Source organism: Sceloporus undulatus, chromosome 2, assembly GCF_019175285.1.
Source record: "Sceloporus undulatus isolate JIND9_A2432 ecotype Alabama chromosome 2, SceUnd_v1.1, whole genome shotgun sequence".
NCBI lineage: Eukaryota > Metazoa > Chordata > Lepidosauria > Squamata > Phrynosomatidae > Sceloporus > Sceloporus undulatus.
The window spans coordinates 13,496,426-13,512,817 of NC_056523.1; the positions used below are offsets into that span (position 1 = coordinate 13,496,426).

At 41.6% G+C, this 16,392-nt stretch overlaps 1 protein-coding gene across 2 annotated transcripts; it reads left to right on the forward strand.

Annotated features, from left to right (window-relative positions):
* The first annotated feature begins 207 nt into the window (after positions 1–207).
* Positions 208–16,006, forward strand: LOC121921954 (E3 ubiquitin-protein ligase TRIM11-like). 2 transcript variants are annotated; one of them, XM_042450733.1, is made up of 7 exons: positions 211–745; positions 5,580–5,675; positions 7,818–8,048; positions 10,763–10,785; positions 12,394–12,512; positions 14,082–14,114; positions 15,339–16,006. In XM_042450733.1, exons 1-7 carry the CDS (start codon positions 314–316, stop codon positions 15,890–15,892), a joined length of 1,488 nt encoding a protein of 495 aa, XP_042306667.1. In that variant the 5' UTR covers positions 211–313; the 3' UTR covers positions 15,893–16,006. The 2 variants fall into 2 exon arrangements, with proteins under 2 accessions (XP_042306668.1, XP_042306667.1); XM_042450734.1 differs by lacking the exon at positions 14,082–14,114 and having other exon boundaries at positions 208–745.
* The last annotated feature ends 386 nt before the right edge of the window (positions 16,007–16,392 follow it).

Sequence of the window (16,392 nt, forward strand, 5' to 3'; positions counted from 1 at the left end):
TGCAGAGGTGCCAACAGTTGCAGTACCCATACCACCTTTGTGCAAGTCTTCCTATGAGTCTTGAAAGCCAGGTTGTCTCTGTGAGAAGGGCAGACATGTACAGGAAAGGTTATTTCCTAGATAATTTTACATCTCTCACAGAACCTGGCTTTAAAGTGAAACAACAAGGGTCAACATTGCATCACTTTCAAAAGCCCAACCTCTGGAAGTGATTGCCAAGAAGGGAAATGCCCAGTTGTTGACAGGAGAAGAAAAATCATGAAATGTGAAACTGAAATAGTCAGCTGTTTGCTTGAGACAGCAGCAGGGAGCCATGGCAGCTGGAAGCTCCTTCCAGGAGCTTTCTGAAGAGGTCACTTGCTCCATCTGCCTGGAGTTTTTCAAGGATCCAGTGACCATCGCGGAGTGTGGGCACAATTTTTGCCGAGTCTGCCTGACCCAGTACTGGGGGGAGTTGGCTACAGAAGGTCTCTGCCCTCAGTGCAGAAAAAGAGGGCAGCAAAGGAACCTCATCCCCAATCGGCCGCTGGCCAATGTTGTAGAAATACTGGCCGCTGAGAAATGCCATAGTCAAGAAGAGGGAAAGGGCACAGAAGATCCAGAGACTATCTGTGAGAAGCACCAGGAGCCCCTAAGACTCTTCTGTAGAAACGACGTAATCCCCATCTGTGAGCTGTGCAACAAATCCCAAGAACACAGAGATCATGAGGTGATTTCTGTGGAGGAGGCTGAGCAGGAGTACAAGGTAGGCAGGGGATAACTAAGCATGCGGAGAGGGAATTTGTCTTAGCTGTGGCTTCTTCTTGGAAAGATTCCCTGTACGTTTGCCAGTTTTATTTCAGTTTCTCAAATCTGGGTAAGCTTATTTTCCTATTACACCAGTTCCTAGCTCTAAATAACTGTTTACTAAATTTTGTTATTGTTGTTAATCTTTTAACAAACTACAGTGGCCTCCTGGTATCTGCTGGAGATTGGATCCAGGACCCACCCACCCCATGTAATAAAACTGATGGATACTTAAGTCCCATTATATACAGTGGCATAATAAAATAGAATCCCATATATAAAATGGCAAAATCAAGGTTTGCTTTTTGGATTTGGTGGGGTTTTTTGGGGGGTGTGTGTGTGTGAATACTTTCAAGCCATTGATGGTTGAATCTGTGGATGCAGAATTCATACCTGTTGCTATCTTCTCAAGTATGGCTAGTGGGGACAAAAAGCAAGGCCTCTTCTATGGCTACCCATAAGCTCTGGAACTCTAGGGAGAGTAGGGCCTCATTCACACATCAGTTTCTTTTCTTTTCTTTTTTACTAAAATGATGCAAATAATTTCACTCACACATTCTGGGTTTGTTATTCACACTATGGAACCACATCTTGTGATCTACTTGGACTCCTAGATCCCTTTAATGAGACTACATGTGAAAGAGATCTAGGAGTCCAAGTAGACCACAAGCTGAACATGAGTTAACAGTGTGATGCAGCAGCTAAAAAGGCCAATACAATTTTAGGCTGCATCAATAGAAGTATGGTGTCTAGTTCAAGGGAAGTAATAGTGCCACTCTATTCTGCCTTGGCCAGGCTTCATCTGGAATATTGTGTCCAGTTCTGGGCACCACAATTCAAAAAGGACATTGAGAAACTGGAGTGTGTCCAAATATTATTAATTTTGTTGTTGTGTGACTCTGGGTCATTTTTGACTCACGATAACCTGAAGGCAAACCTATTGTAGGGTTTTCTAGGCACATTTCTTCAATTTGCCATTGCCAACCTCTGAAGCTGAGAGAATGTGTCTTGCCCAAGCTTGCCGAGTGGGTTTTTAAACTTGTGTGAGGATCTGAACCTGGTCTTCTTCAGAGTGCTAGTCCACACTCAAACCACTAAAATCACACTGGCTCCTAACATTACTTTAATTCTATTTTAATGTTGATTTTATTTGTATGTTTTGTACATTGTACTAATTTTAATTTGTAAGCTGCCTTGTGTCATTGTTTTGAGGGAAAGGTGAGTATAAAGATGATGATGATGATGATGATGATGATGAACAACAACAACAACAACACTTTTAAATTTGGGCACTCAGTCTCTAAAAGCTTCGCCATCACTAACCTAGAGGATTTCCCTGGCCAGTCATACTCGGACACACAAAGCACTGTATTTATATCAGCAACACAATCTTTTTTAAAAGTTGTAGACAGAAAAACAAAAGAATTTCTAAATGCAAGCCATTACAAACAACAGAAAGTCTTGCCTTTTCTGATTTCTTTTGCTTACCACCCAGTGACTCATACACCCAAGCCCAAGCCCCCAGTGTTTTCGTGGTTAGTTCCAAGATTTCTGTACATTTGGAAAGGGAAGAGGAAGTTGTTTCTACAAACAGCTGAACTGCAAACCTAGCATTTCCTGACGGTTATTACAGTGTTGTCAGGGCAAGATGTCAGTCCTAGATGTGTTGACTTTACTGGGTACAGCAAAGGAAAAAGTTTCTTCCTTACCAAACAATTGGACTGTGCATGTCTCTGGCTGTGTTTTTAAAACATATGGTCCTTAGCGTTTTGGAGTTCAGTTCCAAGGAGTCCCAGCCAATTTAGCCAGTGCTCTGGGATTTGGGGAGCTGAAGTCCGTTAAAAAACCCCGAAGGACAAAGTTTTGCCCTCTCACACTATACAATGAATGATACATGATGATTTCAATTTGACTGCCACAATTACGTTGCTACAAACTGAAAAACACCACTTTTGAGTAGATTCCTCCTGTCCCCCATGTGTTTCTTCCATCTTAAATTATTTCTTTGGGATGGAAATTGTTTTTCTAAACCATTTTTAAAAAAAACAAGTCAAAAGAGTGCTCTGTCAATTACTTTGTGACTGATGACCTAACAAGGGCTGCTTTGTAACTCAGAGGTTCCTGTCCCTTGCCCTTTGGCTTAAAACATATCCAGGAGTAGCTATGTTGACCATATAGCAGAGTGCAGTGTCATATAAAAGCCACAAAACAATGATACCTTTATTGGACCAACCAAAATGCAAATCATACATGTTGCAAGCTTCCAAATAATTTTTTTAAAATTCAGATGTCAAAATTTAAAATAAAAAAACATTTTCTAAAATTTAATTTTTTTAAACTTTTAAAATTTTCATTAAAAACATCCCATTTTAACCAAATCTTCACTATGCATTTGTAAATACATTAATGTTGTGCATATGATACTGTAATTTGAAGGTATAATTTTAATTTTGGCGTGGGACAGACCATCCAAAAAGGACGGTCTCCCAGCACCTGGCTTTGCTTTGCCAGAAAGCCACAGCCACCAAACTGTGTGGCTTCCCTGCAGAGCAAAAAACCCCAAGAAGTGTGTGTGTGTGGGGGGTGTGTGACGTCACAATGGCATTGCAATGTCTGGATGATATGTGTCCGGGATGTCACAATGGTGCGCCCATGGGTACAGGTGCTACCATTGTTACGCCCTGGCGATGTGCTAGGGTTAAGGGGCGTCTATAAGAGGCGCCCTGAGGCAACCCTAGCACGTCACCAGGACCGGTCTGTATTGGGCTGCCGCTAGTTGTTTTATGTCACAGCTATTATCATTACACTCAATGCTATATGAGAATTAAGATTTATGAGTTAGTGCAAAAAACATTGCTAAGGATTCTGTGTGGTGTGAAATGGGAGGAGGGCAATGGGGGGTGACACCATGAGTTACTGTACTGGGTGACATCAACCCTAGGCATTTCACTGCCATGGATCAAGGCAAGGGACAACAACAATTAACAAACAACATCAGTTAAAACATCAACTTAAAATGACAAATGAGATGTATACATATTAAAACAATCCATATTTAAAATTCACAATTTAAATATCATCTGGGATAAGCCTGCCAGAAGAGACTCGTCTTTACTGCTCTTTTAAACTCATACAGTGTATTCAGCTGTCAAATCTCTTCTGGCAGGTCATTCCACAATCTAGGAAAGGCCGTAGAAAAAGAGGCTCTACAGACCACCCCTTAGCAGCAGCCTGCATATGCCCCTTTTTGTGCCAGATTGGGTCCGTGGCAACCTCATGTCGTGGCCCCAATCCAGCCTTGCTTCACCATGCTGCATCAGGCACCCTGGGTGGCGGAGTCGGGTGTGCATTGTGAGGATGCAGTGCCCTGACTCAGCTCCTGTATTGGACTTAATGGCCAGTGTGTACAGTGCCAAAGTCCTCTGGCTGACAGTTGCCAACCTAGTCCAGGGTGAGGACTAGTTCCCAGAGGACTTGAGCATACAAAGAGGATTACATGGGTGGAGGCCCAAACCATGTGGGGCTTTAAAGGTAATAATGTACACTTTGTACCTTGTTGAAAAACTAATTTGCAACCAATGGAGTTCCTTTAATATTGGTGTAATGTGTAATGTCCCAGCAATAAATCTGGCTGCCGTGTTTTGAACTAGCTGAAGTTTACAAGCTTGGTACAGAGATAGCCCAATGTACAGTGCATTACAAAGTTCCAGCCTTGAGGTTACCAGAACATGCACTACCATCTTTAGGTCCTTCAGTTCTAGGAGTTCATCAGGCATAACAGCTGATAGTAAGTACTCCTGGAATTTAAAGTTCATTTCCTGCACTGAATCTCCCAGTACCCAGACTGGGGGAAAGGCAGCATAAAAATAAAGCAAATAAATAAAATAAATACCCACATGTCCAGAAGGAGGAGATGCCCACCTACATGAATACCCTTCCACACCCTCTGATCTGAGGACAGCAACCACAACTTCTTGAGATTTCTTTTCCTGTAGCTTGCATCCATTGTTCCATGTTCTAGTTTATGGAGTAGCAGAAAACAAGCTTGCTACATCCGCAATGTGACACCTCTTCAAATACTTAAATAGGGCTATCATATCACCCCTTAACTGTCTCTTTTCCAGGCTAAACATCCCCAGTCTTTCCTCATAGGGCATGGTTTCAAGACCCTTCACCATTTTAGTCGCCCTCCTTTGGACACGTTCCAGTTTCTCCACATCCCTTTTGAATTGTGGTGCCCAGAACTGGACACAGTATTCCAGGTAGGGACTGACCAAAGCAGAATAGACTGGCACTTTTACTTCCCTTGATCTAGACACTATACCTCTATTGATGCAACCTAAAACTGCATTGGCCTTTTTAGCTGCGCATCACACTTTTGACTCATTTTCAACTTGTGTTCTACTAGGACTCCTAGATTCTTTTTATATGTAGTCTCTTTAAGCCAGGTGTTCCCCATCCTGTATCTATGCCTTTCATTTCTTCAACCTAAGTGCAGTATCTTACATTTCTCCCTGTTGTAGTTCATTTTGTTAGTTTTGGCCCGGTTTTCTAATCTATTAAGGCCATTTTGAATTTTGATCCTGTGCTCTGGAGTATTAGTTACTCCTCCTAATTTGGTGTCACCTGCAAATTTCATATGCATGCTTTCTATTTCTTCATCCAAGTCATTGATAAAGATGTTGAATAGCACTGGGCCCATTGGCTCCTTGTTAGAAAGTGCTGCATGTATATCTTTGGTAAATCTCTCATAATAAATCATATTTAACATAATTTTTTATCTTTCTCTACAGGATCAGATCCATACCTGTTTACATAATCTCAGGGAAGTGGAAGAGAAAATTCTGTCATCCAAAGCAGATGCCCTTAAAGAAAGCCAACATCTGCTTGTGAGTCTTACTCTTACTGGGAATGGGCTCTTTCCAAGGGCACAGTTATAGTGCTGTGATTCCACTTTAAATGCTAATCCTCCCCCTGCAAACAAAACAAAACAAAACAAAACAAAAAACCCTGAAAATCCCAGAGGTCTATAGGATGTTGTCATGGTAGTTAAAACAGAATCAATGCTATAAACATCTAGTATGAAAGGGACATCAGGATCTGGTGGGACAGAGATGCGGGCATCTAAGGAGATTATGCCGCTTAAAATAATGCGACAATCCTGATGGGATACAGTCACGTTTCAGGATATAAACCAGTATTTTCACATATAAAATTGCCACCGCTACTGCCACTGCCAAAGGATAGTAACTCAGCAGCAGTCCATGTCCCAGCCGTTTTTAGCCGGCCGGTTTTCCAAAACGGCAAGCTCCTGTTTTAGAAAACTGACCAGCTATGCGCAGCCTGGACTGGGTTATAGTGTCTCAGTGGCAGAGGTGGTGATATTACATGCGATAATACCAGTTTATATCCTGAAATGCGACTGTATCCTGTCAAGAATAAGTTACATTATTTTAGGTGCAATAATCTCCAAGGAGTGGGTGGAACCCAGAGGCTGACAATTGCAAGAGCAATTAATAGAGAGGGGGGGAAACCCCGAAAAGATTATCAGTAAAATCCATTAAAAAGAAAGAAAAGTAATGATGCTTGCGCCTGACTAGCTTGCCCAGGATACTGTGAATCAGGCTGTAACCCAGTTCCAGCTGACATTGGATTAAGCATGCTAAACTCAGTGGGATTTTTCTTCCTGAGCAATATAAGTTAGTACTATATATATCGTCCATCAATATGTCTCTTACTGAGGTGACCACATGTTAAAGAGGACAAGGCTCTTCTACGTATGTATTTGTATTCAGATGACTTCTCAGCAGGTGTGGCTTACAATACAAGGCAAATCTACTAAAATGTCCCCTTCTATACAATCATTAAAGTTATAGGGATCCTGCTCCCCTTGTATATTTGTTTCTTTCTGAGAGAGAGAGAGAGACTTTTCACCTTCACCTGTTCAGCATAGGCAGCTATCCAGTGCATGCTTACAAAAAAGTAAGACTCATTTAATTCAATGGGACATCTGTTTAAGTTTGAATAGAATAACTGAATATAACTAAATAGAATGAGGAAATAGGCCAGAGATGCACCATTGTAGAAATAACACCTGGGATTTGTAATTTTACAAGGTCTTTAGCCTTCTCTGCTAAAGAGTGCAGCGGCTTCACAACACTGCAAATCTCCAGCTGCTGAGGCACCTGAGTTGGTGGGGCACAGTTTTAAATGGACAATGAATGACTGCCCCATTGGGTATTCCTTGCCAACTCTGAGCTTTCACCCAATGCAGTCCTCACTCCCCGCACCATCCTAGTTGTGGGGCCTCTCAAAACTACAAATCCCAGAATTCCATAGGATGGAATCATGGCAGGGTACAGTGGCCGGCAGGTTAGATCCCTCACCCCTACTCTGAGATAACAACCCATTTCTTAGCTCCATCATTAAAGCAAGATGCAGTCTGACACTCTGCCAAACCATACCAAACCTGACACTCTGCCAAACCATGAAGCAGCAAGGCTCAGAACCCCAAAATTACTTATTTGGGTAAGAGTCAGCTATTGCCTTTAACGGGGGCATCATTAGGGGGGTGCGAGGAGTGAGGACTGCATTGGGTGAAAGCTCAGGTTGGGGGGGGATACCCGGTGGGGCAGTCGTTCATTGTCTGTCTCAGATCCCACCCTGCCAGCCTGGGTACCTCTGAAAAAGAGGAGAGGATATCCCAGCAAGGAGAGTGGATTCGATGCTAGGGCACTTTATAATGAATAAAATAATAATAAACGTTTTATTTTCACCCCGCCTCTCCGTCAAAAGACAATCGAGACAGCTTACAGTTAAAAATCCATGCAAGACATGCAATACACAATATATATAATATCCCAATTAATTCCCTCCCTCCCCTAAAACATAAATTAAACCCATTAAGAATGAAAATCATCCATTAAAATAATCATATTATTAAAATAATCAGAGACCCTTGCTCCTCTTAAACAAGCCCTATTGGCCTGACTGTAGTCTACTATTCCCTTCCCTCTGTTTGCCTGTTCCAGGAACAAGCAGAAGAAGTGAAACAAACATTGGAGGCTAAGTACCAACGGTTGCACCAACTTCTGGAAGAACAGGAGAAAGTTGTCCTATTTGGGCTGGAAAAGGTGAAAGAGGAGATTGAACAGAAAAGGGAAGAACATCTGGCCAGGATGTCCAGGGAACTCTCCTCCCTGAAGGCTCTCATCCAGGAGATGGAAGAGAGGTGCCAGCAGCCAGCAAGTGGACTCTTGGAGGTAAGGCCAACTCCACACCTTCCTCTGAATGAGATGGAAAAGTCTTAAGGTCAGTGGTTCTCAAATGGTGGGTTGGGACCCCCAGGTGGAGGGGACAAAGAATTGCTCAAGGGGGTCACAAAGCTTGGAGGCCTTGATCCCCCTCCTCCTCTCCTTCCCAAAATTTTTAATGTTGAGTTAAATATTGAATTTACTCAAACAGACTGTTATGATTTAATTTTAATTTTTTAATAAATTTTATTAATACCAAAATCGAACACACAAGCTTACACATACCCAACACACACAATAACCAAAATCACTAAAACAAACTGACACATAAACATAGGTCCAAAACACACTACATGAAAAATCCAATTTGAGAGCGCTTTAACTGTCTTGGCTCAGTGACAGGGAATCTTGGGACTTGTGGTTTATTGTGGCCCTAGAGTTCTCTGACAGAAAAAGCTAAATGTCTCCCAAAACTAGAGTTTCAGAATTCCCTAGCATTGAGCCAGGGCAGTTAAAACAGTCTCAAACTGGATTATTCTTGCATCCTCTCCTCCCCTAAAACATATAACAAAAACATCAAAAAGGAAAAAAAAACTTGCTGCCTATTTTAATGGATTCCTAAATAATACAAATCTTTGCTTCTACTCTGTTAATCTTCTATTTTCCTTTTTTAACACTAATATTTAATAATAATAATAATAATAATAATAATAATAATAATGTTTATTTCTATTTTCCCGTCTCTCCCAATGGATCGAATTGAGATTTACCATAATACTATCCCACATTTCTTTATTAACTCTGTAATACAAATATTGATAACACTAATAATAAGTCCACTTACCTATCAAATCCAGTAACATCGCCAATAATATCTCCTTTTAAATTTTTAATAAATTATATAAATATTTTCCACTTGTCTTATAAAGGCTTTTGTTTGTTGTTAGTTAATTTTTCTAATTGTGATGTTCTTTTTAAAATTCTTTGCTTAGTTTTAAGCCAGTATTTCTTTACTTTTCTACACTTCCACCAAAAACTGTTCTAACCTGAACAATGCATGTTATTTCCTTATAAAATGTTAAAATAGGAAAAGGTATGAAAGTATGAATGAAAACACACACACTAAATGAACATTTTTTTTTATTTATATGCTACATTGAGTGGCATGATGTCCGCATGTAGATGTAAAGAGTAGATCCCAAGAGTACAAAGTTTGCCTTGTGGAGGGTAATTCTTTGGCAACAGTCGCTGGTTGATTCCATGTTGGTGAGGCAGTGAATCTGCCATTTCCTCCATTTCCACTGAAAGTAACTTGATGCAAGTTTGCACTGTTGTCCTGAGGTAGTTTTCAAATTCTGGGATTTATTTCTAGCGTGGTTCATTCACACCTGGTGTGGTGGAGAATCAAACTGCTTCTTGTTTTAGAGTGAAGAAATGGACTGGGTCCCCATGTTTGGGGTGGGCAGGGTTTTAGACCCATCTGAGTTTTAGAGGAAAGATACTAACTAAATCTTATCCCCCTAAATTGGTTCAGAACCTTTGATAGGTCCTTTAATGTTTCAGGGTATATGCACTTTGAGTTGGGTTGTTCTTGTGTGTCTTCAAATTGTTTCCCACTTATATGGGATTTTCTTGGTAAGATTTGTTCAGAGGGGGTTTGCTTTTGCTTTCCTCTGAGGCTGAGAGAGTGTGACTTGCCCAAGATAACCCAGTGGGTTTTCATGGTTGAGCCCTAGGCCAGATTCCCACTACCTTTTAAACCGAATTGCAAATCGGTTTGAACTGGTTCAAACAACCCTGGTTCCCACTTAAACCAAATCGCTCAAGCAATTCCAAGGGAGCCATGCGCTAGACCCATTTAACCCACATCTTTTTGATACTTATGTTTTCCACATCTTTTTTGATAAATCAGTTCTGTGCAAATGTGAGCAAGCGGGGCAAATGTAGCGGGAACCACGCTCCGCTGTTGAATTGATACATCAATTCGGATAGCACACTGATTTATCTGTAAGTGGGAATGAGGCCTTAGTCTCAGAGCCATAGTCCCATGCTCAAACTGAGTTGGTGAGATGCACTTTTATCACTCTGCCCCAGGCCAGCTGTCCTTCCAAAGTTCATTATTTACCATAATTGCTGTGATGGCTACTTCCACAGCAGCAGATTCATCTCTTCCTACTGTGATGATGTTTGGCTGAGTGTCCACCAAGTTCCTCTTTGCTTCCTCCCTTCTTTACTACATGTGGATAATTTGTGCTTGCTTCCAGCATCACAGCCGGTAGGTGGGAAAGGAAAAGAGGAAATGGGAAACCAGGCTGGTGATAGTAAAGTTTTGGAGTCAGGTGGGGTAGAAAAGAAATTGGAATAATTCTCTGATTTGGATTACAATCTGAGAAGAACAGTTGGGTCAAAAAGCCTACCTTTAACCGGAGGAGCATTATGAGCCAGGGCAAAGAATTCTGAACTTGAATGATATGTGTGTGTGTTGGGAGCCTTCAAACCTATTACAGGATTTTCTTGGCAGGTTTTGTTCAGAGGGACTTTGCTGTTGCCATTGCCATTGCCACTGTCTGATACCTGTATAAATCTCGAATCATGCATACAAGGCAGGTTGCTGCCAGGTTGGCCCCAATAAACCAGAGGCTACCACCCTCCAATGTTTCGGGGTGCTCAGCATGTAGCCCATAGTGGACACTGATGTCCTTCTTTCTCTTTTCTTCTTCCAGGATATGAAAAGCATCTTGCAAAGGTGAGTGAAGCCCGCTTGTTACCAATAACTCCCTATATGCTGCAATGGCATTGTGTAGCCAATGCACAGCTCTCGGGCTTTCATTCCTGTACGACAACAACATCTATTGCTGTTGTTGTTTTCATTTATATCCCACCTTTCTCCCAATAATGCGACTCAAGGCGCCTAGCACTTTAAAACATTATAGGTTAAACACATTACAAAGGTTAAATGGAAGTATTAAACAGTCATATATTAAAACAGTAAAAAATACTAAGCAACTTTTAAAAATAATTAAAAGAATTATTATTTGGGGGAGCAGTGCTCTTATTTTGCCCCACCCATAATGACACTGCTCCTTCCCTTCATGGATATCAGAGAGGCCTTCCAAGAACATTTCCATTTTTCACTTCTCCTTCTCTCTCTCTGCAAGGCAAACACTGGTGTTTGGATTGTGAGGAAAACTCTAAAGGTGATGATAGGACCTTCTTTCCTAAGAGAAGAGCAGCATTTTGGAGGGGAGGGCGCACGAGCACTAGAAAGACATTCCTCAGAACTGTAGCAAGAGGAAAGAATTAAATTCCCCCTCCTCACCTACCACAGTCACAATTGTGTTTGTGTTCTCCTATAGTGGCTATTTGTCCTTTCCTGTGAGTCTATTAAATCCCAATATCACCAAGCAAAACAATACCACATGAAGTCAAAGGCTTTCATGGCTGGCATCCATAGTTTTTTGTGGGTTTTTCGAGATATGTGGCCATGTTCTAGAAGAGTTTATTCCTGATGGTTTGCCAGCATCTGTAGCTGGCATCTTCAGAGAATGATGAAACGTCAGGAATAAACTCTTTGGCCACATAGCCCGAAAAACCCACAAAAAACTAATACCACATAAGTTGGCATCGCTTCTGGCACTTGTAGATTCTTATCGCATGACTAAAGAAAGCTGAGACAGAGAGGGAGAGTAGTGGCTTTCTCTACACCTCTCCCCCTGCCATTGAAGCACTTCCATTCCCTTCCTGAGGGAGACTGTTGTTAAAGTGTGTCTTTTGTCATGCTGTAAAAATCTGTTTGGCAAAAGGCACACTTTTACAATTGGATCCTTAGGAAGGAGAATGGAAGCACTACAACAGCATGCAAAGAGGCAAGGAGAAATACTGCCAATGCTCTGAATCTTTAAAAAAAAACTTGGGGAAAGACCTGGTATCAAATATTCTGGGTTAAGTGGGTTTTTTGGTAGCTCCCCCCCCCTAGAAACCTGAATCAGGTGCATTGTGGGGAGAGGGGACAACAAAAATTCAACTCCAATTCATCCTGGATTATTTTCACCATGGGAATAGGGCCAAGGTTGACACGAAAGCACATAAACAGAGGCACACTAGCCTTAATTTGTTATCTGTAGCCAAGAAACAGAAGTAGAAGTTTAACTCACCTCTTCTATGGGCTTTTCATAATTACTGGATGCTCACTGAAGGGGGAAAATGCTGGACTAAGATAAGCCTTTTCCAACCTGGCTTTTTCTTTTTTCTCTTCTTTCAAGTCTTTTCTCCTTCTCATTTCTGAAATTCTGAATTCTGCACCTGTTCCAGCTCCAGAAGTCTGAATTTAATCATTATTTGCTCTCTCAACAAGGTCTGAAATGAAGGAGAAATTTGAAAAGCCTGTGCCTTTTCCTTCCATTTTGAAGTGGCTAATCTGGACCTACTGGGATGATAATTCCTTACTGAAGGGCATCGGAAAGCAATTGAAAGGTAAGGAGGCATAGCTGTTAGGATTTTGTAGTGGATGTGACCCATTGATTGTCGAATGGAAAGCTGACAGATGAATGGTACATCAACTACTGGTGAAAGTTAAGGAAGAAAAGCAGGGTTATGGTTGAATATTAAAAGGTAAAGGTATTTCCCCTTGACAAGGTTGCCCAACTGTAGAGGACGGTCTTACATCCATTACTAAGCCAAAGAGCCAACTTGTGGTCAGCATGACTGCACAGAACGCTGTTTACTTTCCCACCGAAGTGATACCTATTTATCTACTTGCATTTGCATGCTTTCAAACTGCTAGGTGGGCAGAAGTTGGCACTCCTTCTTTGGAGCTCCTTAAACAGAAACTGGATGGTCATTTGTCCGGAATGCTTTGATTGGGAGGTCCTGCATGGCAGGAGTTGGACTAGATGGCCCTTGTGGTCTCTTCCAACTCTATGATTCTTCTATGATTTGACTTATGGTCACCATAAGTCAAAACTGCATGGCAAGAAACAACAAGGTCAACACAGAGAGTAATCCAATTGATTCAAGAGACCTACTATTGTCAGGACTAAATGGGATTTAAATCATTGCAGTTGTTTCTTCTTGCTAGTCACTCAGTCACTCTTGGTAATTCAAAACCCTGCATTGTTTAAGAAACAAGTAATGAGTAAACAAGCAATCCAAAGGAGTATGGGTGCATCTACACTGTAGAAATAATGCTGTTTGACACAATTTAAGCACTGTAGTTCCATCCTCTGTAATCCTGGGATTTGTAGTTTTACAAGATCCTTTTGCCTTCTGCCAAAGAGTGCTGTTGCCACACAAAACTATAGATCCCGGGATTTTGTGGGATGGAGTCATGGCAGCTAAAGTGGTGTCAAACTGCATTTTTTCTACAGTGCTGATGTAACCTTTGTGTCTGCATGGACCATAAGCTCAGGGTATCATTTTTAGTGCAACTGTCTTCATTCATGGTCCCTTTTAGGCATCCATCCTCTTTCTCTGTGGTACCCTTTCTATGTAATTGTGATTAAAATGGGTGAATCAGAATGGGCCAGTGAATAATTTCTCTTCTCAATAATTATTCTCCTATCATCATCATCATCATCATCATCATCATCATCATCATCATCATCATCATCATCATCATCATACTTATACCCTGCCCTTCAGCCCTAAAGGCTCCCAGAGCGGCTTACAATTATTATTTTCAATTGGACGGTTCCCTGCCCCCAGGCTTACAATCTAAAAAGACAGGACACAAAAGGAGAAGGGAATGGTGGTGGGGAAGGGGATCAGGTCCAGCAGTTCTTCTCTCCCTCTGAGGCTTAGACCAAGGCAGATGGACTGGAGGGAGGACTCTTCTTATTAGTTCAGACCAGACCTGATGGAGCTGGCAGGCCTCACTCTCCCTCTGATGATGTAGATGGCAAAGGAAGGGCTCATCCGCTTACGTATTTTGTTGTAGTTATTGGTGTTGATTCTAGATGGCTCCAGTTTTGAAAAAAAAAGTTTGGAAAACAGTATATACATGAATAAAATAGTAAAACAATTACATTTTGTCTCACTCTTCAGATATCCTAATAAATGGAATCAAGCTTCATGAAGGTAAATTTAGACAACTAACCAAAGAACAAAAATAAAAGTGTAGTTTGGGGTTTGCCAGAAAGTTTTCTGCTTGTTTTGTTTCAATTCAAATAGCTTAGTCATTATATCTATAACTATATGTTTGTGTGGTCTTAAAAGCAAGGTCTGTTGGGTTGGTCAATGGCAGGAAAACCCCTCCAATATCCACAATTAGGCAATACCTTTATACGATGCTCCTCATTGTCACAAAATGGTGGCCAAGCTATCATGTTCTGCCATGAGGCAGAGCTAACCCTACCAAACTTAGGTGATCACCTAAGATGGCAGATGCCACCTTACCTCCTGGATGTTCCTCTTGTACTTGGGCCTACAAATATTGTTGGACTACACCTCCCCACACCTTTGGCTGTGCTGCCTAGGCCTGATGGGAACTGCAGTTAAGCAACATCTAGAGGGAAGCAGTCCCATCTTCTGTGTTGAAGGAAGATTCAAATGCCAGTTCAATTGGGTTTTGTTTGTGGAATGAGGAAAGAGTGCCATTGTGACGTTGAAGGCTTTCATGGCTGGCATCCACAGTTTTTTGTGGGTGTTTTGCGCTATGTGGCCATGTTCTAGAAAAGTTCCTGACCTTTCACCAGCATCTGTGGCTGACATCTTCAGCGAAAGATGCCAGCCACAGATGCTGGTGAAAGGTCAGGAATAAACTTTTCTAGAACATGGCCACATAGCCCAAAAAACCCACAAAAAACAAAAGAGCACCATCTTTTCCTTTGCCCAGAGAGGAAAATGTCTTGGGGTAGCTTTGACACAAGAACTTGTGAAGAGACCTGGTTCAGCCCTAGGGTCCACTTTACTGACCATCCTGACAGCCACCAGACAGAAGTTTTTTGACCCAAATCAGGACACTAAAGATGGGAAAAGAAAAGCAGAGTAAAAGGTTTTAATGTAAAACTACAGTATTTCTAATTGTCTTAATTCTTGCAGTACCAGGGGTTTGGACTGGATGGCTCTCTTCTACAATTCTGTGTTTCTCCCTGAAAAAAACAGCAAACAAATGTGGCATGATTTGGTCTTGTGCCTCCCTGATTCTCCATTGCCCTAGAAAAGCATATTTTATCAGTTTTCAAAAGCTAAAGTCTCAATCCTGTAGAATTTAGAGTCAACAAGATTATGACTGAAATTCATGTAACATGACATTATGCTGAGCTGATACTATTTATCTCCCCCTCCCACCTTCCCTTACAGCAAATTTGACTTTCGATCCTGTCACAGCTCATCCCTGCCTCATCCTGTCAGAGGATCACAAAAGCTTGAAGCTGGGAGAGAATGATCAAGATTTGCCCAAGAATCCAGAGAGATTTGACCAGTTTCCCATTGTGCTGGGGACAGAGGGTTTTTCTTCGGGCAGACATTTCTGGGATGTCATTGTGGGACCTGAGGAAGAATGGGCTGTGGGGGTCGCCAGAAAGTCTGTGAGAAGAAAGGGTCCGGTTGCGTTTGGTGCTGTAGAGGGGATCTGGGTTATAGGGAAGTGGCTACATGGGTACTTGGCTCTCAACTATCCTGACTTCACCCTGTTGCGTAGGGGAGGAATTCTCAAGAGGATCAGAGTATTCCTGAACTACACTGGTGGCCAGGTAGCCTTCTTTGACTTAAAGAAAGCAGAGCTGCTCTTCGCTTTCTCAGAAGCTGAATTCCTTGGGGAGCCTGTATACCCTTTCTTTTGGCTGAACGGAAAAGCTGTCTTACGCTTTCTGTCAGATAATCGGAATTCCCTTCGTAGATGCCCAACAATTTAAAAGAACGATTTTTCATCAATAATGCATCTGAGGAAGTATACAAAAGCTCGTGCTACCAATTTCTTTCTTTAAGTTAGTCTCAAAAATGCTACAAGATCTCTCTGAGTACTGATTCTATAGACTAACATGCTATATCTTTGAATTTTTTATCAAATTTGTTGTTGTTGTATACTTTCAAGTCGTTTCTGACTTATGATGACCCTAAGGCAAATCCCTTCTCTGCTATGGAAACCCACCAGGTTGGGCAAGTCATACTCTCTCAGCCTTAGAGGAAGGCAATGGAAAACCCAGATAACTATACTGTATTATTTCACATCTCATCTTACACTGATCTTATAGAACTCCTTGACCACCAAGTTCATATCATGAGCCCTCATTCCCACTACGATTTAAAGCAAATCACTGATTGGCTTATATGACCATTGTTCCCATTTGAAACCAGTTCCGATCCTACTTTGATCAATTTATGTAGTGATAAAGTGAGGCAAACGCAAAAAAAA

What these genes read in the sequence shown, in the direction of transcription:
- LOC121921954 (XM_042450733.1), top strand. Translation starts at nt 314, where the DNA reads ATGGCAGCTGGAAGCTCCTTCCAGGAGCTTTCTGAAGAGGTCACTTGC. An exon ending in AAGAAAGCCAACATCTGCTT is followed by an intron (nt 5,676 to 7,817) that starts GTGAGTCTTACT and finishes TGCCTGTTCCAG; the next exon opens with GAACAAGCAGAAGAAGTGAA. An exon ending in ATGAAAAGCATCTTGCAAAG is followed by an intron (nt 10,786 to 12,393) that starts GTGAGTGAAGCC and finishes TCTCTCAACAAG; the next exon opens with GTCTGAAATGAAGGAGAAAT.